We start from the raw sequence: 21,929 nt of genomic DNA on the forward strand, positions 1-21,929 counted from the left end.
AGGCCACATCCGCCGATCAATGTTCCCTCTAATTTTTTTTCAGTGTGAGCAGAAAAGTATAGTGTTTGAGCGGCATATATTCATGCCTGAGCACCTGAATTTTTTTCACAGATGTCACCTAAGACAACAACGAAATCAGTATTATTTGAAACTCAAAGTTATGTTTATTCAAGGTACCCGCTTAATTAAAAGTGTTATATAATATCAGTATCACTTAACAACGGTCCTGCTTAGCAACCAAAAGTCTGGCATTTGAAGCACACAAGTCTTAAAGCTGTTGTTACAAGATCCTTGCACCCATAACCCTTTAGAAAAAAAAATCCCAGGGGTCTTCAAACCTGACAGCTTTAAGATTTGTGGACTTCAACTCCCAGAATTCCTCCTCCAGTCATGTTGGCTCAGAAACTCTGGCATTGAAGCATGCAAGTCTTAAAGCTGTCAAGTTACAAGACCCTTGCACCCCTAACCCTTTAGGGGAAAAAAAACCCAGGGGTCTTCAAACCTGACAGCTTTAAGACTTGTGGACTTCAACTCCCAGAATTCCTCCTCCAGTCATGTTGCAGCAACGTCATCTGCGTGGATCTGCTCCATCTTTGTATTTTTTCACAGGGGGCAGGGCTGCCGCTGAAGATGCCAACGAGCCCCCGCCTCCTCCTCCAACATCACCAACACATTTTCTGCCCAGCGCTGCAGCCGAAGTGAAGCAGCCAAAGCTCCCGCAGGCACCCCCACCCATGGCAGCGGTGGCGGTGCCTCCCCCTCCCCTCGGAGCACCTCAGCTGTCCTCTGGGTTACCTCTGCCGCCGCCTCCACCGTGCATTTGAGAAGCCATGAGGTCTTTTTTTTCCTGCTCCCGCCCTCTCTGCCGCCTTCCTACTAGGTCCCGCGGCCTCATGGCTCCTCAAAAGCACGGCGGAGGAGGAAGGGGGAGGGATAACGCGGGGGCCAGCTCAGGTGCTCCGCGTGGAGGGAGAGGCACCACTGCCACGGGAGCTTTGGCGGCTTCACCTCAGCTGTGTCGGGCGGTAAATCCGGAAGTGCTGTTGGAGGAGGAGGAGGCGGCAGCAGATATTCCCCTTCTGCCTGTGACAGAAATCACTGCACGCGGTTAGAAACGGCTGCGCGGTGTTTTCTTGCCACGTGCGCGGCCATGCAGCCGCGCACCTTAGAGGGAACAGTGCCGCCGATACGTAGTTGTCAATCCTGTAATGCCTAATAAAGCTGGACAGAGATGACCATGTGGCCGCCCTACAAAACTCATGCAATGCTGCCAGTGTATCCCAGGCAGCCATAGCGGCTGCGCTAAGCATAGTGTGTTCTGTAATGTTACCTGGCACGGACTGACCCTGAGATGAATCCACCTTTGCAATGCATGCCCTGATCCACCTCCCCAAGGAGGGAGACGATGCTCTGAGACCCATAGATTCTGGTTTAAATGACACAAACAGGGCTTCTGTACAACATAATGATGATTTTCTACGTAAGTAGATTTTCAAGGCTCAACGGACGGCTAGGGTGTGCCAGCTGTGTTCAAGGTGATGGACCGGCTGTGGGCAGAAGTTGGAGATAACCAACTTCTGTGCACGATAAAAGATAGAGTTCACCTTGGGGATAAATGCCAGATCTACCCTGAGAACCACCCTGTCTGCATAGAAGGTGCACAAGTCCTGTTGAATGGAAAGAGCCACCAGTTCCGAAATCCGGCGAGCAGATGTGATGGCTACTAGAAATAGAACTTTTTGAGACATGTAGAGAAGAGTTGTGTCTTGCAATGGCTCGAATGGAGCCTGGGTGAGTGCCTGAAGGATGAGTAGCAGTTCCCAGGACGGGTAACGATGTATGGTAGGAGGGCACAAGTTGGAGGCATCTTTCAGGAATTGCTGAATGAGTGGATCAGTGGCCAGTGATCTGTCAAAGCTGGAGCACAGGACAGAAGAAAGGGCCGCAACCTGATGCCAAATGGTGTTGGGAGCCAAATCAGCAATCAACCCACTCTGCAAGAATTCAAGGATGTGGCACATCTGTGCCTGGAGCGGGACCACCCCTTTGGACCTGCACCAGGTGCAGAAGGCCTTTCAAGTGGCATCATAGATTCGAATAGTGGATAGCTGCTTGGATTATCCAAATTACTTCCAGTGAAAGACCCTCTGCTGTCATTGAGCGCTGCTCAGCCGCCATGTGGTCAACTTGACCCACTGGATCCGGATGCGTCATGGCTCCCTGCTGTAGAGAGGTCCTGGAGGGAGGACCCTCCACGGAGGAGTGACCAATAGGGACAGGAGATCCACGAACCACGAGTGTCACGGCCAGTGGGGAGCCAGGGGTATCCGTCCGCTCTTCCAGCATGACTCTCTGGCTCATGGGAAATGGCAGGAAGGCATAAAGAAGGCCCAGCGACCAGTAACATCATAGGGCATTGCTTCCCTCTGCGCCCAGAGACACGTACCTGGCATAAAACCAAGGAACCTTCTTGTTGCTGGTGGTGGCGAAGAGGTTGGCCACTGGAGTTCTGAACCACCTGGTGATCTCCCGGAAATGGGTAGGTTGGAGTTCCCACTCAGCCTGATCCACTTGCGACTGGCTCAGCCAATCCACCGTGATGTTGTCGGTGCCTGTGATGTATTCGGCCCGAATGGAGAGGAGGTGTTCCTCTGCCCATGTCAGCAGCGGCTGGGCCTCCTTCATCAATCAGTGCCACACTGCCTGCTGACATGGGCTTTTACCGTCCTGTTGTCTGTCAGGACTAATGTGTCTGCCTGCCACCAATGAGTGGAAATGTAACAGCCGCAGATGGATCGCCCGCAGCTCCAGGAAGTTGATTGTCTGTTGTTGCTCCGAGGAAGTCACTGGCCCTGTGCCACCTCCGATCTGGAATGGGCTCCCCATCCTGTCAGGCTGGCATCAGTGATCATTGTTATTCGATGAGGCTCCCGGAACAGGCACCCTTGCATTTTGGCCAGAGAAGACCACCAATTCAGAGACCTGCGGCCCTTGGGGGGCAATGTGATTCGAACTATGGAGCAGCTGCTTTTGTCCTTTTGAAAGGGAGGGAGCAACCATTGGAGTGGCCTGCTGTGGAGCCTGGACCAGGGAACTATTGCAAAACATGAGACCATCTTGCCTAGCAGCTGGGACAGCTGAAGTAGCTGTACCCAGTTCCTCCTCCCGACCAACTGTGCTAATTCCAGGAGACCTTGCTGTCATTCCCTTGATAAGAAGACCCGACCCTGGCGGGTATATATGAGTGCTCCCAGATGAATTATGCATGTGGTTGGAACTAGATGGCTCCTTGAAAGGTTTATTGACAAGCCATGAGTTTCCAGAACGTATACAGTGTCCCGCAGATCCCTGCAGGCCTGTTCTGGGGACCTGGACAACAAGAGAATGTTGCCCAGGTAGCACATAATTCGAATGGGCTGGGCACTTAGGTGGGCCTCCAAGATTGCTAGCAATTTGGTAAACATCTTGGGCGCTGACGAAACACGGAATGGGAGGGCTTGATACTGGTAATGGTGCCCCCGATAACAAAATCGTTGGAACTGTTGATGTTCGAGACGGATTGGGACATGGAGGTAGGCCTCTGTCAGATCTATCGAGGTGAGGAAGTCGCCCCTCCAGACGCCCTCTAGGATGGTCAGTAATGAATGCATCTTGAACCACCAGTATACAATGTGGCAGTTCAAGGCCTTGAGGTCGAGGATTGCTCTCCAGCCCCCTGACACCTTCGGGACAATGAACAGGAGGGAGCAAAGCCCCTGTTGGTCCACTGGAACCAGTCGGATGGCCTGTATGTCCAAGAGGTATCTACCAGATGCCTCTTTTCACGATCCCGAGATACGGGACAGGGGCAGAAATGCGTCGGGGTGTGTGTTAGGAGAGAAACTCTAGGGAGAGGCCTATTCTCACCATTTCTCTGACCCAGGCATCCGTTGTTACCTCCTCCCATTGATCGGCAAAGAAGACCAAACAACCAATGGGAAGGTTCCTTTCGCAGTCACTTTCGCCTGCGGAAGGGAGGAGAGTTTCCTGAACCTCGGTACGATCTCCTGGAAGGGGGGAATCGTTGGTAACCCCTACCCGTTCTGTCCTGTTGCTGTTGGGGACCCTGATGTCCTGAATACTGGCTGGCTGGACGGGAGAACCTGTATTCCCCGTCCGGGTTCCGAAAGGATGACCTACAACGATACGGTGCAGTCCAATTCTCAGTCCTGAGAAACACGGAAGGGAGAATTTTCCTTTTATCTTTGGATTCTATGAGTCTGGGTTCAAGAGGAGCCCCAAATAGCTTAACCCCTGCGAACGGTTCAGAGGCCAGACACCACTTGTTTTTGGTGTCGGCTTGCCAAGGCCGCAACCATAATAGACACCTGGCTGCTATAGCCGACCCCACTGATTTGGCCGTGAACCTAGCTGCATTAATGGAGGCATCAGCCAAGAATTGCAGGGCCGCCTTCAGCTTATTGAGGTCATAGTGGGACCTCGAATCTGAGACCGGAATCCTATCCCTCAACTGTTGGAGCCACAGGAGAGCAGTCCTGTTAAAGGATGATGCCATAGCCGCTCTAATCGACCAGGTGGCGGATTGGTAACCCTTAATGAGGACGTGCTTCGCCCTTCTATTCTCAGCCTTCAGGGCATCTTCCGGATTGTTTGGAGCCACATTGGGCGAGGACAATGCCGCTATCGGAGCGTCCACCAAGGGGACCTCCAAAGCCTTGGCTAAATCAGGCCCAATATTGTAGAAGCGTTTGTCCTGAGTGTAGGGAAAAGGGCCCGACCCTGGGGACTTCCATTGCTGTTAGACTACGTCCAGAAAAAAAAGGGGGGAAGGAACTACCTCCTTCTCCACAATGGGTTTGGTGAACACCAGTCCAACTAAATCCCTTTTGGTCGCCGGGGACTTAGTGGCCTGAGCTGCTTCTAGGTTGGCTATTTTCTGAGCTTTAATTAAAAAGGACCCGAACATAGCAGGCTTGAAGAGCCCAGCAAGGGGGTCTGTTCCTGATCTGAATCCTCGTCATCCGAAAGCTCAGAATCCTGAAGGGCCTGGTCCTCCCCATCCTCCGAAGAGGAGGAACTGTCCAAAGACCCCTGGGGCTGTTTCTCCTGAGCCGGGGCCGCCCTTGATTGTCCCACTGACATTGTCCTCTTACTACATTTCTTATGCTTTTGGGAGGCAGAGGCGGCCTTTTGTTGGAGGCCTGCTGCAAGACCCTGTCTAATGGCCTCAGTAATGATGGCCTCCATATGAGGAAGGGAAGTATCACTACACAGGCCGGCAGCTAACCCGTGCCGTAGGAGAGATGGCAGAACCTGCAGCCCCTGGGTTGTCCATTCCTTCCAGGACAGAGGGATGAGTGGCCTCCTCCGTTTCTAGGTCCTCTATTCCAGAACTCTCACTGTCTGTAGACAGAGCATCTTCAGGGTCTGGGGCCTCAGCCGGTGCAGGAGTCTCAGAAGGAGATGGAACCGCCACCGCCTAGATCACTGCCTCCGACTGTTTCTGTGCCTCTTCTGTGCTTTGGCAAATAGCTTGTCTATGGCCTTTTGCCTCCTGAGTTCTGCTCTCTGCTTGGCCTTTGACTTACCCTTTGTTTAACCTCCCTTCTAGGGGGGAGGGGACTTGCTTCTGCTGGTTAGGTGAAGGGTGGATGGGCCTTCCAGAGGGTCATCCAACAAAGGGGATGAGGCCTCTCTTGCACCTCCTTCCATTTCTGTATACTATCTGATTAGCTACTTAAGGTTAATAAATGGAGGTGGATATCCCAATTAAGGGCGCACCAGGGCCTGGCTTCTGAGTAAATGAGAGCAGATAATGGCCCTTCTAGACAGGCACGCCTGGGCCTGTCTCTTGCCCACAACCAGAGACCCACTGGTCCCTGTGCCAAAAGCCTCAACCCTTAGGGAGGCAAGGCAGCCAGCTCCTTGCTGAAGGAGCAAATTCAGTTGGCCCCAATTTCGAACTGTCTTTACTAGAGTTCTAGGCTGACTCAACAGGGGCTCCTATCCTGCAGTGGCCTAGAGGGAGACTGTTGGAGTGGTTACTGAAATTCCTGCCCCACTGGCGACCAAATGTCCCGCAATTAGCAACCATTTCGCACTTATGACCGTTTTCAAAATGGCAGCCACCACCTGTTTGGCAGTCAAAATGGTGACTGCCCCCCCAAATCCAAAATGGTGGCCGCCAGTTGTTTGGCAACAAAAATGTCAGCCGCCACACTCCCCAGAGCTAGAAAATGCTGCGGAGGTTTAAACAGGCAAGGAGAAGCCTCTCCTTGCCTCCAAATGCCTGGTGCCACGTGCCTGCGCTCCCTGGAGCCAACAGCAGCTCCGGACGCTCCGAAAAGCACAAGGAAGCCGATCACAGCTTCCTCACTCTTCTGCGGCACTTAAAACACCCCCAGGGCCCTCTTGATCGCTTACGGGGCATCTGCAGCCGCTTCCTAAGGAAGCCAGGTGGCCTCCAGGGATCCAACAAAGGGAGGATCTAAAGGGAACCTAAGGGGAAGGAATAAAGGGAAATTTAAGAATAAAAGGTCAAGAAAAGGTAAGAAATTAGGACAATATTCAGGGATAGATCTAAAAGCACATCTAGTTTTCAGTGGTAGTGAGTCACAAAAGCTGGGGATCTCAGCAGGAAGAGGTGGGACTTAAATTTTGCAGACTCAGTTCTATTGGTTGGTACGTGAGAATAACCCACACAGGGATGCTGTCTCTACTGAGTCAGGAAAATTGACAAGAGGCTGAAACATAGAACGTAAGAATGGCTTGTAGCAATTATTATTGAGGTTCTGGCCTTAAGCAGTAGTGTGCTGATAAATATATAACAACTGGCTCTGCTGACTCAATTGCCACCTCCATACATGCCACTAGCCACCAAACAACTAACCAGCTCATTAGGTGGCACGGTTCTGCTCTGCTCTCAACCAATTCACAGAAAATATAACAATGAGCCTGTTCTGAACTGGTATGAGTGGGCTTCAAAACAGCACTGGCCATAAGTATGCAAAGTGTGGTTATGTTTATCCCTCTCCCTAGGTAGATATAGAGCAATAAGTCTAAAAGTTTAGTATTATTTCCAGAACTTGTTTATTACTACAAACCAGTACTTTCTGATAAAAAAACATTTATTTTCCAAAACTACTTGCTGAAGACCAATGTTTTTCTGATACAAAACAGAAGTCTCTTCTTTCCAAAATAGAGGGATCCAGAGGTTTTTCAATACAGAACGGTTCATATTTTACAAAACATTTTACTGTTGCTATATGCTTAAAAAGAAATATAATGAAACTACACAAGTGACAGCAACTCAGAACAGATGTATTTTGCAAAACCTGTATCTGGGATGTCTCAATATCCTATGGTGGGGATAGTTATTCAGTTTGTTAATTCCTTTAATATATAAACAAGGAAAGCAGCTATGTTCATCGCAGATACTCATATACTGTAAATGTATTAGAAATATATATGTATTTGAATGTTTGCATTAGACAAATATATATAGAATTTTAAGTGTTTATTGCTATGATATATATTTTCTTTTTTATTTATTTTATCACTTTTTTGTTAAAGCACTTTTTATGTGTGAGGGTTTTTTGACAATATACAAATCAGCATCTCTATTTGTGACATCACAAAATAATAGTGATTTTAAATATTTTCAATATGGAGTTTAATAACACAATAATACCTTTAAAATTTATTAATATTACGATATACGGTATAACTATAAAACAAGCCCAAAATATATGCCCATATCCACTTTCTAGTACTAGATTTTTAACATATAGAAAGTTAAACCCATTTCTTATTTAATATCCTTTGGAGCATCCAATAAACATAAAACTAAACCCTAAAACAAACCAGAAATTTGGGAATGGACTTCCGGTTTGCTTATTAGGCCATTTTTCTCCCTCAGGAGGCTTCTCTCCAATGTGCAAACTGGAAGTTAGAAAATGGGCGGTTTCCGGCCTCCGGAGGGCATCCAAGGGGTGGGGGAGTCCGTTTTCACCCTTCCCCGGCTCCTAGAAAGCCTCTGGAACCAGGGAGGGCAAAAAATGGATCTCCTGGGCCCACCGGAAGTCGGAAATTGGGCCATTTCCAGCCTTCGAAGGGCCTCCCGGGGGGGCAGTGGAGGCCGTTTTCGGACTCCCTAGGCTCCTAGAAAGCTGTGCGTATGTGCGGGGCAGTGTAGGGTAAAGTCACGTGTGCATGTGCAGGGGTCACGGCTCAGGGGGCATTAAATTATGGCAATGGTATGTGAGCTCGTGCTTTTGGCACCCGAGGTGAAAAAGTTCGCCATCACTGCAAATATGAATGAAACTGGAATAACTATAGGAAAAAGGTTAAGCAAATAAAAAGTTCATTCTTCCTCCTTAATATAGTTCTATGAATTAAATTTAAACTTAAAACCAAAGTTGACATTGTCTACATTGATACAAAAATTCAGTCAATAAGCAGAACGATTGCTTTTTCTGGAAACACTGAATGGTCAAATAAGTGTCAAATCTAGATACAACCCCAATAGTGGAGGTGCTATATGCATCTTTAGCTGTTTTACCAAGCATATGTCTTTCAAAACAATTCATTGTTGCTTTCAAGTATACAGTACTGGCTAATTAAATGTTTTGGGTTTGTTTGTTAGTTAGCAAACATTATGGTGTTTACTTTCACAACATCCTTTCATTACCCAAAGGTTAATTATAAATATCAATACATATGTTACATACAAATTCAAAAACATTTCTCCAAGGCTACTTGTAATGTTTGCTATGTGTTCCATATTCAGTATATTCAAATCGAGACAGCCCACATGTATTTTAAGGGGAATTTGGGGTGAGGAAAATAATAATTTCATGTATGCTATGTATATTAGCGCACACAGGCCTCCCACACAAATTGCAATGATACCAAAATGATGAAATGTCCATTCTGATGTCATGATGCAACCGCCAGTCTTTTGTATCAGGTTCAAACTTGGGGTGTAAACAGGGGTGGGTTTCTCGCCCCGTTCCAACCGGTTCGGTTGGAACGAGGCCGGCGGCGTCCTCGCACACGTGTGCGGCGTCCTCATGCACGTGCGCGGCGCGGGCGCGCACGTGCGCAGCGCACGCATGCGTACTAGCATCTGTGCGATGCTCCAGCTGCTCCTGGAGGATCGCGCAGGCGCTGTATGCGTCCTGCGCATGCGTGGAAGCGCAGAATTCATCAAAACCGGGTAAGGAGCGGGCGTGGGGGCGCGGGCGCGCACGGGCGCGGGCCTTCGCCGTTCCCAGAAGTTACTTACTTCCCGGTTCGGCGACCAACCGGTTCGCAGGGACCGCCGCGAACCGGTTGAAACCCACCCCTGGGTGTAAATATGTAAGTCACATGATTTGTACTGTAATGTCATGACACATTTTGTTATGTGCACCCTCCCACCATTCTGCAAATGTCTAAATATGCATACGACAACGGTCTTCGAAAGCACAAATACATTTTTTTAAAAAACTCTCCCTCAAAGAGTAACCAATTATAAGGCAAGTAACCCTTGCTTAACAAACACAACTGAGACCAGCAACTCAATAGCTAGATGACATATTAAGCAAAATTGCAACTTGTGGGGCTGCAACAGTCATAAATGCCCACTGTTTGCAAAGTGCCTGAATCTCAATTAAGTGTCTATGAGGATGCTGCAATAATAGTAAGTGTGAGGATCAGTAATAAAGTTTATTTTCCAACCGAATCATAACTTTCAGCAGTTGCTAAATAGGCAATCATTAAGCAAGGACTCTAGGCAAAGGTGCAAGGAGAACCTTTACCTTTAAGCAAGGACTATATGTAGCTGTGGAGAAAACATGAAGTTTTGCTGGAAATGATACCATATTTTTTAGGACCTAAAAATCTATTTTTTAGAAAATAATAGTTCGATAGTCATATTACAAAGAATATTGCTGTGACTTCTGTGAAGTGAGAACATTTTAGGAGAGTCTGCTACAGACCACAAGATAATACAAAATAATTTGAATCAAGCAATGGCAACTGCATGAAAAAGAACGATACTGTATTGTCTTTTATTCCTTAAGTGGCCCATTTTCTCTATAATTGCAGATTATTAAACTAACAATACAACTTCATTTAAATTAATCACGCGGTAGCACATTGGATAGTAAAAATACTGATTGACCAATGGCTGACCAATTAATTGTAAATAAACATTTTTTTTAATTGGCACTTGTGAAATAGCCACTGATGTAATGCCACAAGCAAATTATTTCTATCCCTTTATTTGAGTAGTATTTTAAGATTCATTACAGAAATTATTTTTACAGCATTACAAGAATAGGAAGCTATGCAGTTGATGGTCTATCAATCAATTTAATAGCAGGTTCTAGGTAAGATAAGGAATGTATTTTCAAAATGAATGGTTAGCTCTTGGCAGTGAATTTTCATGCACGCAATGACAGTGATCACAGAAAATTTCAGGGAGCATTTCTAATGTCATATTATTTAGTGCAATGCAGAATTACTTTGTGGAAAAGCTCACTATGGCTGCTAAATCTTTTATGCTCAAGAATCTATACAGATAGTAATCTCCGAGATTTTGTGGAAAGCAATGCTATATGCAAAAGAAAGGCATCATATCTGAATTTGAATTTACCATTTATTTTCAAAGAGTCCTGTCACCATAGGATTGATTAGTATACTCCACAATATTCAGTCTTGTTGCAGTCTGAATATTGATTAGAAAATCCATACATTTATGCTTTTTTTGTTTCGATTATTCAGCTGCAAAACAAAATTGTATCTGCTATTTTAGGAATGTCTGTGATTTTAAAATAGTTTATTTTATAAACTATAAACTGTTCAATAGTTTGAACAGGCAATTAACACTTCAAAAATTATAAAAATATTCTAAATATTTGTCAGGACATCATAGTAATAATTCCTGAATTAACATTCAAAAGAATGAAAATGTTGGATAACCAGAAAATTTTTGTATGCATCGAGATGGAAAAACTTACAACTGGTGTTCGTTGGAATGGATGGTGAAGTTAATGGAACTAGCTGAGATTAGTGATTGATAGTTCTCAAAATAAGAAATGTGTGTCTGTGTCTGTATTTTTGTATGTCTATGAAAAAGAGAAATAGAAACAATAAAACATGTAAATCTGCATGTCCAAATGTCCTGAATCACTAGTTAAATTAGTCAGAGTAGAATTGAAATATGCTGCTTGTCCTTATGACTGTTCATGTGACATAATTAACTTAGTTGGTGGGCTCCATGATTAAGTTCTGGAACAATGCAAAAGAACAACGCATAAGTCAGTGCAAATTCCTGCCCATAGTCAGTGCAGAACTCTAGGACAATCAAAAAACAAAACAAAATGCAAGCTTCCCCTGCCATACCTTATTAATAAACAGCTGAGATGAATGAGTACCTTACACTGGGAAATAACCCTTAGTGGACCTTTTCATAAGTTTCATGGCCTTGTGAGCTCATGATGGCATTGGTTCTCACAACACTCCAAAACATGGCCAGAGAACAAATCCATATAGCTTCTTTTCCTGAGTGAGAATGGTCCATTAACTATTGCCAGAAGATACAGCCAATTGCCACCACCTGTATTTAATTGTCTACCAATGCTGAGACAGACTAAGGATGACTTTAGGCACTCCATTCTGGAAACACTGTTGCCTTCATCCTACCTCTAATTGCTGTAGGTGGTGAATGTAGGGCACCATGCGTGATGTATAAGGGAGAGGCAGTCTGAATTGACATGTCAATTCCATATCAGATTTCATGTTAAATCAATAGCTGAGAGTCTCAGAATTGAATACAAATACACTAAATGGGAAAAATGTATTCAGTACTAAACAAGACTATAACCTGTCAGTTTACATAAATTTCTAACTCTTATGAGAAGTACTGCAGAGTTCTGAAAATATTGATTATTAGCTGAATGAAAGCAAATAAGCAACAGGAAATGAAGAATAATTAGGATTTTGAATGGGGGCCATGTAGAGCTACTTATCTCACAGCCAAAGATAACATTGTTTTTGCACTAATTTAGATTCTAGACTTCAAGCTAAAAGTGAATCTAGTGACTATGTTCTGCAGAAGAAAATACAGAATAGTCTTAGAATTGGACCCATATTTTTAAAAAAATATGCCATCCAATCACTGAAATACTTTTGCTAGCCTTTATACTCAAATACTACAGTTGCAACAAGCAGGCTTTTGCCATTTTTAAAAAAATATTGATATTGTCACAGCAAAATGCTTACATTCATAGGCTCAAACTGTGTTTTAAAAAAGTACTATCCCTTGTAATGTTTATTGATACCTTCTAAGTAATATGCACAAAAACAGTTTTATTAAAAAGACCAATAGAGGATTCTTTGAAGAAAGGTGTAATAAGGTAAGAAAAAGGAACAGCATTTATTTGTCTGTTCTAGCATCTGACAAAGGTTAATTTTAGTAGATACTGTCTCCTAAAGCAAAGTCCACAGTACATTCTCCCAGCCTATCTGCCATGTGAAACCAGAACCTTGCACAGTTTTGCTGACTGCAACATTTCTTTTACAAATGGCTTAGCCTGTTTTTCTTCAAGATAAAGGTCAAAGAGAAAATTCATTTAATAGAACTCTAGATAATACAAAACAATACAGAACAAGCACAAGGATAAGAAAATTTCAAATATGCTGTGGCAGGAAAAAGGTCAGAGTTTCATATATCTTTTGGGGGCAAATTGTACTTAATGCATACAGAAAGCTTTGAATAAGTGGTTTGATCCTGTCCTCTTGGAAGTCCCCCTTGCATATAACAACATTAACTAAAAATCTTGGATTGGTCTGTCTTTTCCTGTAAGAGTGATAAGAGAAAGTCCCATGTTTTCAGGCAACATACATTAAAGAACATGACATATTTTCATTAAAAAGTGAAAATATTTTTTTATTAAATAAGTTTTGTCCACATTTTCCTCACTTATGTTAACTTCTATTTTTCAGAGACTACTGTACTGTGTATGTTTTTTATACTTGGTTGCATTCACAAATAAAATGGACTTACGAACAGTCTCTCAGAATATAAGCTGTTCACAGCTAAAGAACTGTCTGTAATTAAAGTTTAAATAACTTCAAAATACATCCACAGAAGAAGGAAAAAATAGGGAGAAATGGAAAAGAGAGGGCTTCAGTACCGAAATAGTTTTTGCGTGTAATGTTTTGTGTTTCATTTTTCTTACACTAAAATAACATTTTTAAAAATAAACAATTTTAAGTGCTTACAAATTATCAATCACTATTATCAATGATCAGTGACTAGCAAATTATATTATAATTTGTAAGTACTGTATCTAGAGCTTGTTTTGTGTAGTGTTTAAGGCAGAAGGCTAAAAATTGAGAGATTGAGAGTTCTAGTCTTGCCTTAGATATAAAACCAGATAATTTTGAGCTAGCTATTCTCTCTCAACCAGAGAAAAAGGCAATGACAAACCACTTCTGAAAAGTGCAGTGAGGAATCACCAGGAGTCAAAACTGACTTGAAGGCACAGCTTTAATGAGTGTGTCATCATGTGACATGCTATTATATTTTCTAGTTTCTATATTTTAATTAAGAAGTATGTAAACATTTTAACGTATCATTTTGTATATATTTTCAATTTTTCCCCACACACAGTCTGTCAGAAATTAGAATGAACTGCTTACTAATCAGAGTGAAGTTTTGAACAGATGAGTGGGAGCAGTTCTTTCTTCACTTTATCTAAAATTCAGATGTGCAGTTCATTCTACTATAGTTTCTGAAGCCCCATTTAGTATTTAGACATTTATTCTACTGAAACAGGCAACGTAGGTACAGAGACCAAGCAATTAAGGCTGCCCAATGCTAACTGTCTGTAGTATTCCACCCTGACCTCTGCTAATCAAGCACATGAGCATTTTTACTCCCTTTAGGGGCAAGAAATGTGACTTGTTGATGTCGTCAGCTGAGTGTGGATTAACACAATTGCTCAGGCTCCATTGTGCCAGCCCAAATATAAATAAACAAATGCACATTTTATTTTATTTTCTGATTTCTAGTTTACAAGGACAGCATTGATTAAAATGCTCACTATGCTAATACTAATTGTGGCATATTGACATCCAGCACATTCATGAACAAACAGAAACATGAACATTTTTTATCTCTCAGAAGGCGGCTTCAGGATTGATTGCTCTTGAAACAGTGAATGAATATGTACTTTTCAAGGAATAAAAAGGTGGAAGAATAATCATTGATGTTTGCACATTTTTTCAACCTCTTTTATGTCATTTGCACTTTGCACTCATAGATTTCTTTTATGAAACTTTGATTCAGGGATCGTTGCTTTTAAAGGAACTCACACATCTTCGAATGTTCATTACGGCAACTGGCTTCAGGAAAGAAATGATAACATCTTATACTTATTAAATTAAAAAATACTAGACCACTTTGTTCTCGTGGTTAAGGCACCAGGCTAGAAACCAGGAGATTGTGAATTCTACTTCTATCTTAGGCATGAATGCCGGCTGGGAGACTTTGGACCAGTCACTCTCTCTCATCCCAATTCACCTCACAGGGTTGTTGTTGTGAGGAAAATTGGAAGAGGAAGGAGTATTGTGTGGGTTCGCTGCCTTGATTTATAAAAATAATAAAGGTGGGAAATAAATAAACAAACAAACAAATCAAGTGTGTGGGTAAGAGAGAGATTGAGAGAGAGAGAAGAAGAGGGAAACAGACGGGACAGAGTATAAGGGAGTGGGGGGAGAGAAAAAGATTCATTTAGTATGTACAAAATAGGCATACTAGACCTTTCCCATTTTGAAAGTATGTGAAAAAAGGTATCATATTTTTGACTGCTCTAGTACTGCAACTAGTACTCTAGTACTGCAAAGCTGAATCATGCTTATTTCTCTCTTGCTCTCTCAAGAACCATCTGTTCCCTGTGAGGGACTCATAATCTGAGGTTCTCGAACGTGAACGTTGTAAGTCTTCTAATGATTGTGGCAAGAGGTATTAGCAACAGTCCCTCACGAGACAGAGACTAGTTTATAGCTGAAAGGAAAAACACATTTTCTGTCTGCAGACAATTGCAGCTGTGCATGGCTTGCCACGAAGTGCGAAGCAGCCCTGTGTGAACAGAGAGGCTCTGAATCAAGTTACGAAAGAAACACAGAGAACTGGAGAATGAAAAGGCATGAAAGCCAAGCATTTAAATCACCAAGACATAGGAACCAACGACTTCATCTTTGAATGGGTACCTTGAAGCCATATTTTTGCAATGCCCGCACATTTCTACAGCTACAGTTGCTGAAAACTGGCAGCAGAATTTGCAACTGTTTGAGCTTGAAATACATACTACCATAATCATTAAACCAAGCTTAACAATAATAAAACACCCCAATGTAATAACAAAAAAAGAAACCTTTTTATTTTAATAATGAAAAATAAATCTCACCAAACTCCCCTTGAAAACAAAGGAAAAAGCAAAAGCAAAATCTTTGCCACAGTCACAATGCATGCCTCCCCAGATACCTTGCAACACATCCAATATAGCCCTTGGACCACCAGAACTATTAGATGGAGCACCTAGTTACCAAAATATTCCTCTCTCCTTTATGTAACGATGCTAGAAACAAGGAAAGGATTTTAGAAAGGTAAGAGTGAAGGAGAAAACATTCTGAAGACTACTTGACATAAAGTTGATTAATTGATTTGAGTGATTGATTATGTGTCATCAAGATGATGCTGCCTCTTAGCAACCACATAGATAGACCTGTCCCCAACTTGGCCCTTCAGGACTTCCAATGGTATCTCCTTTCCACTCTTACGGAGGTTATCCCACTTCCTGCTGTTTGCCTTCTTCTCCTCCTACCTTTCCCTGCATTATAGACTTTCCCTGCATTATAGACGCTCTTTCCAGAGAGTCTATAATACAGAGTTTCCCTGCATTATAGACTCTCTTTCCAGAGAGCTATAGGTCATCCCATTATTTATTGATTCAGTGAATGTATAAGGCTGCCCAACTCAAACAATGTGACTCTGGGTGATATACAGCAGACAACAAACAATAAAGCAAAGCACACAGCATTAAAACATATTTTGTCAGTTTGGTTAAGTTTTGTCAGTTCTAGCCTAGGAATCAGGAGACAGCAAATTCTAGATCTGCTTTAGGCATAACTGTTCCACTTCTTCCTGCAAATTTGCTCCATCCCTTAAAATTGCTCATCATTCCTCTTTCCAGTTTCATTGCTTGCAAAGTGCAAAATAAAATTGGGCTTCATTTAAATGCATTACTTTGCACTTGAATAAAATATGATATACAGTATATAATAATACAAATTTGGCCCAGAGCTTCACAACAAGTACCCAGGTACATACAACCGTATAGAAGAAGATCCACGTGTTCTCTCTTGTTCCAAAAAGTCAGACACAGAATAATGGATTTAAGTTCCAGGAAAGCAGTTTCCAATTGAATGTTAGGAGGAAAAAATCTATCACAGCAGTTTAGAGCTAATTACCCACTCAAATGATGAGCTCTTTTTTGGATGTGTTCAACCAGCTGGGATGTTTTAATTTCCAACTTTATTATGATTCTATAAACTGTATAACAAAAATCAATACAATACAAACTTTTAAGCTTGAAAGTTAGCCACTGAAGGACAAACTATATTACATTAAATATGTAAATATGTTTGTTCTAATATTTTGAATAGCTAATTGACTATATCTCATAGCAACAGCTTCATTGAATGGGGGTTCTCAAATTGTAGGTCATTGCTTCCAGGAGTAACATGAGAAATTCAGAAATGAGCTGCAAAATATTTTTAAAGCCACAGCAAGCTTATACCGTCAGAGTGACAAGCAAAGTCTGGAGAAAGTTTTGACAGAGGGCTAAATATGTGGATCTACTTAAGCCATCTGTCAAAAATATCTGTCAATTGCAGCAGTACTGCAATTGGCAAATGGTTTCCCACCAGCTCATGATTTCTAGCATGACATTTATTTATTTATCAAATTTCTATACTGCCTATCACATTTACATGACATGATGTGTAAGAATATATCTGTATTCTCCGGAGTGTCTATAGATATTTCTGTGTTATCAAACTTCAGTACTGTATTTTTAACTTTTATTATAAATTCTTAACCTTTCAAAATGGGTAAAAATATTAGGAGTGCTGCTAAAAGTAAACCTGAGCAAAGGATATGTCATGAAAGTTACATATCTTTTAGTAAATGCTATATTTATTCCTTGCCCAATAATCCTAACCCAAATGGAATCCTTAATAGGGGTGGCACAAATGTACTTATTACTTGAGCATTGCAAAGTTTGAGCATATCTGCCTTAAAAAAATAGTCCCCATTTACACAAGTACAGAAAAAAGTATGAAAATTAGCTTACTAAATATTAATATCCTCATGTTTTAGATTTCCAGAAAATCCCACCAGATATTAATGTTTCATGTTAAGGTTCTGTGTACTTTTATTTTTAATGCATCTAGTAATTTTTACATACTACTACCACTATTACACAAAATTAAATATGTATTATTAGGTGCTTATTAAAAGATAAAGATGCCTGTATCCAACAGCTTTCCGAACATAAAATATCAATTTAGTGACTGTAGTTACATTAAAATGAAACAGTGTTTGCTTTTCCAAATATGAAAGAGCAATAAACTGTCGATAATGGTAGGTACCAAAAGGTTATATGCAAAAATCATTTTATCCTGTCCACCTCTATTATTTTTTTATTGCTTAAGCGCAAATACACAACTATCTGTTTTATAGATGTCTACATTCTTTTGAAACAATATTTCTTTTGTATTCACATGATTTTACCAGGTATGAAGAGACATAAACATGCATTGGTTGTATAGCAACATAAAGAAATGCAGAACCACAGATAGTGTTTATTATAAATTGGCAGCTGAACACATTTCATAGGTAGGATATTTTCCCCATTAAAATATAATGACCCCATATAGTATATCCAAGCATCAAATTTCCAATTTCAGTGCAAATATCCCTAAACCTAACAAATTTCTTTGCTGGTTAGGATTATGCCTCTTTTTACATTAAAAAGCGTGGTTACCTATAGAATTACAGAACAAGTTATGCCCCACCATCTGCACAAAATAAACATCTATCACCTCAGAGCATGTTTGTTTTATTAAATTATTGCTCAGCCCCTTTTTGGCAAACAGCTTACACTATTATGCAAATAGATACTAACTCCTTCCTCTATTAAATAAGCAATTTTTCATCTCTTTCTACAACCCTATTGTGAATTAGTATATGGTTTGGAATTTTTTTTAAAAAAAACTGAGATAGAACATCAGTGCAAACTGAGAACCTTTTTTAGTATCTTGGGCTCAATAGGCTATATACCTAAATGAAGCACACATTCATGATTCATAGTTCAACAAGTAAACTATCACTGACACTGCTGAGTAATCCATTAAAAATATTTAACAAATACCAGACTGCATTTAAAATTTACATTTATTAATACAGAACCTAGTAAAATAAGAAGTTCTGTTACCATCTCCAAGTCTCAAGGTATTTGTACTAATCATGGAATTATAAAATGCCCAAGTTATTGTAACAATGCCCATACTTTGGGTGTAAGCATCAACAGGCCTGTGTAATTTGATTACACTGAAACTGAACATGGTTGTACTAGTGAAACTCCTTTACAAACTTAATCTTTTCTTTTCCATATTTAAGAAATGTGTCTTTGCGATTTAGATAGATACATTTTTGTGTCTAATGATTTTTGTTTCTTATAAATTGTTTTACTTACTCCCTATGTTTTAAGAAAACTCATTTTAGAGGAAGCACTTATAAACTGTTATAGCAAATATTGATAACAGAATACTAAAGCATTTAGGATGACTTGAAGATTCTTATAAATAAGAGCATAAGCTACTTATAATTTACCCATAATATTCCATCTGGTGGTGCATATTATTGTGACGAAAATCATGTAAAAATCACTCCAACTGAATTTATATACATTAAATCAAACCTAAAATTCCCAGTCCCAACATTCCAATACCAAATGTATTACTAACTTAATGTCTTCCTTTATAAGAAATTTAATACTTTTTTATTCCTTCAGTCTGAAATGTTCTATCATGTAGAGGTGCCAAACTGGGTAGACAATTAAATATTTTATTAGAGGAAGACTCAAATGAAGTCTTTATGAAGACTCATTTCTTTTATTGTGTGTATTGTTTCATTTCATCCTTTCTTAATTATCTTAAATGACTGAAGGATATATTATCAAAACTGGACAAGCCCAGGTTGGAAAAAAAAATCTAACAAAATAATCTCTTTACCATTTTGCCATGTAAATATATCAGAGTATGGTACCGAAATCAATGTATAATATTCTTGTCCTTTGGATTAGATCTAGGTTATACCACTGTACCTTTCCTTCATTGCATTGGGATTTTTTTAATGACTCAAAAAAATGAATTTGCTAACCTTACTGCTGATGAATGACAGTAGACAGAGTACAAAACAACTTTACATTTCAGATTTGCAAAACAAATCATAGCAGGATACCAGTTTTGATGAGAACACTCCTTTCATTTATCTCCATTAACTATGCAAATGAGATTATTTTCTGTTAGACTAAAAGAAATATTTCTTTCATATTGACGCTTTGTTTTCATTCATAAGCTTCTGATCAACCTAGCAATGATGAACTTTGTGCAGAATGTCAAGGTAGTCAAAGGATTCATGTCTTTTTTATTTCCAATGGAATAATAAAATGCAGTACTGAAAGCTGTATCTTTTTACATTAAATGAAAAGGATTAGTAAAATGTGAACTAACCAAATACTTGTCAGAGTTTTGTTTTTTCCTAAGGAATACTATTTGTTGCAATCCAGGAAAGTTAGAATTCTTTGGGTAGAAAGCAGTCTTTTCTTCCATTTTAAAAGCACCACCCTACTGTTTAGATTCCACAGTTTTCCAAATTGCCTTTTTTATGTGATGATATTTTGCTTATCCTCATCTGCCCTTTTGGCTACCCCTCAGGGGGATAGCTGGGAGCGGCTAGGCAAGAAAGCAATGCTTACAAGACACCATTTGAGTGAAAGGTGTATTAACTCCGTCTAGTTCAGCCACTCAACTGGCAGCTGCCTAATGCTTTAGGAGACTTCACCCCAATGTCTGCCTCTCAACTATTGGCATCACCCCCAATTACCAGCAAGATTACAGAAATAACAATAATTATAACAGAGCTCTCTCCTTTCTCAATTGCCACAAAACACATTCCACGTAACCTGCTATTCCCCCCACCCACCCCCGCAACCTCAGCTCTAAGAGGTGGCCGCGGTGGGAACTACTGTCAAATTACAAACAAGGGCAGACAAAAGGCTGCGATGGTGTGTGCGCGCGTGCGCGTGCGTGTGTATGTGTGAGTGTGTGTTGTGGGGTCGGGATCTGGGAGCATAGAGGTACGGGAGAAAAGGCGATAAAACGGGGGGGGGCGTGAGGGGCGGAGAGAGGAAGAACGCAAGGGTGGAATAAAGGTAGGGAGGGAAGGGCAGCGGAGGGCGAGATTCAAAACCGGAATGGAACTTGACAGGCGGGAGGGCAGCGGAAGGGCAGACGGGAGGAGGAGGAGGAGGAGGCAGACAGGGCAGAAAAAAGAACAGGAGAGGAAAGCGGAGGGAAAGGATATCGGGAATGACAGGGCAGAAGAAGCGACCTCCGTGGGAGGGCATTCACTCACCCACTTGCAGCACGTTATCCACGGCGCCTGTCTCCAGGAGGCGGATGCCTCTGCGGAACGGGAGTCCCTCGGAGATGGCGGTGCTGGCGGCGGCCGGCAGAGGGGCCGGCCCGGACGCCCCCGAGGGAACAGCTAGACCAGGGACGGTCGCCGGGTTCTCCTCTCCTCCGACTCCCAAGTTCGTGCCGCCGCCGCCGCCGCCCGCGGCTCCTGAGGCGCTGCCAGATGCCCCGTTGCCGCTGGGTCGGCCGGCCTGAAAGCTGGAGTACATGCAGATCTGACGCTCGCTGCGGGGGAAGCTCCAGTAGACGATGCGGCGCTGCACGGGCTCCGGGATGCGCTGGAAGCGGCCCTCTACCCGCTCGAAGGCCCAGCTGCCTGCCACCCGCTTGGCTGCCGCGTCCAGCAGCGACTCGGGTTGCAGCAGGGGCAGCAGCGCCCCCTCCGGCCCGCAGCCAGGCCCCGTGCCCGCCCCGCCCGGGGGGCAGCAGCCGCGCGTCCCGCCGTCGCCTCCGCCCGCCGCCGCCGCCGTTCCGACGGGACCTCCCGGGTAGACCCCGGAACGGGGCAGCGTCGCCGCCCCCACCGCCCGCAAGCACAGGCGCTTGGGGCCCGGCGACCCCGCGGCGGGCAGCGGCGGTCGGAGCAGCTCCTCTCCCTCGCCTCCCTCCGCCATGGCTGCGTCCGACCCACTGAGTTCCAGCCGGTGCCTGCCTGCCGTCCGCCCGCCTGCGAACGCGGGGGGGCGGGGGCGGTAGAGGGAGGAGACTGCGGCGGTGGCGGGGAGTGGGGGGGAGAGAGGGAGAGTGGACGGGCACCCTGGTGCGGGCAGCTGCCCCAGAGACCCGCGGCGGGAGGGAGGCAGGGGAGGGGGGATCACGTGGCGCCTGCCGCTACCATTACGCCTCCTGCCCGAATAAATCACTCGCTCCTGTCTGCAACCTGCGTGGGTGCGGGCGGAGGGGGGGGGGTGAACGCTCTATTCACGAATTGACTTTGCACGCTCACCGCGCTTCCCATTCTTAATCTGAGCGCGATTTCCTTTCCCCAGGGTTCCTGGCGTTTGAACGACCGCAAAGGGGGGGCGAGGAGAGGGAGAAGAGAATGCTTTTGTTCGCATTCGGGGAAACGAGATCGCCGCGGGGACAATGTTCACGGGGAATTACTTCGCGGCGCG

The 21,929-nt window shown here is 43.1% G+C and overlaps 1 protein-coding gene across 1 annotated transcript in view; it reads right to left on the reverse strand.

The window, feature by feature from the left end:
* The window catches only part of ZSWIM5 (zinc finger SWIM-type containing 5), a 168,531-nt gene extending 147,103 nt beyond the window's left edge, over window positions 1–21,428 (reverse strand). Inside the window, exon 1 of the mRNA XM_014066302.2 lies at window positions 20,753–21,428. Within this exon, the coding sequence (XP_013921777.2) occupies window positions 20,753–21,428 (676 nt within the window). The remainder of the gene's footprint in view (window positions 1–20,752) is intronic.
* Window positions 21,429–21,929: the final 501 nt, after the last annotated feature.

Source organism: Thamnophis sirtalis, unplaced genomic scaffold (genome assembly GCF_051295495.1).
Source record: "Thamnophis sirtalis isolate CommonGarterSnake01/CBP01778 unplaced genomic scaffold, rThaSir2_p1.2 scaffold_7, whole genome shotgun sequence".
Taxonomy (NCBI): Eukaryota; Metazoa; Chordata; class Lepidosauria; order Squamata; family Natricidae; genus Thamnophis; species Thamnophis sirtalis.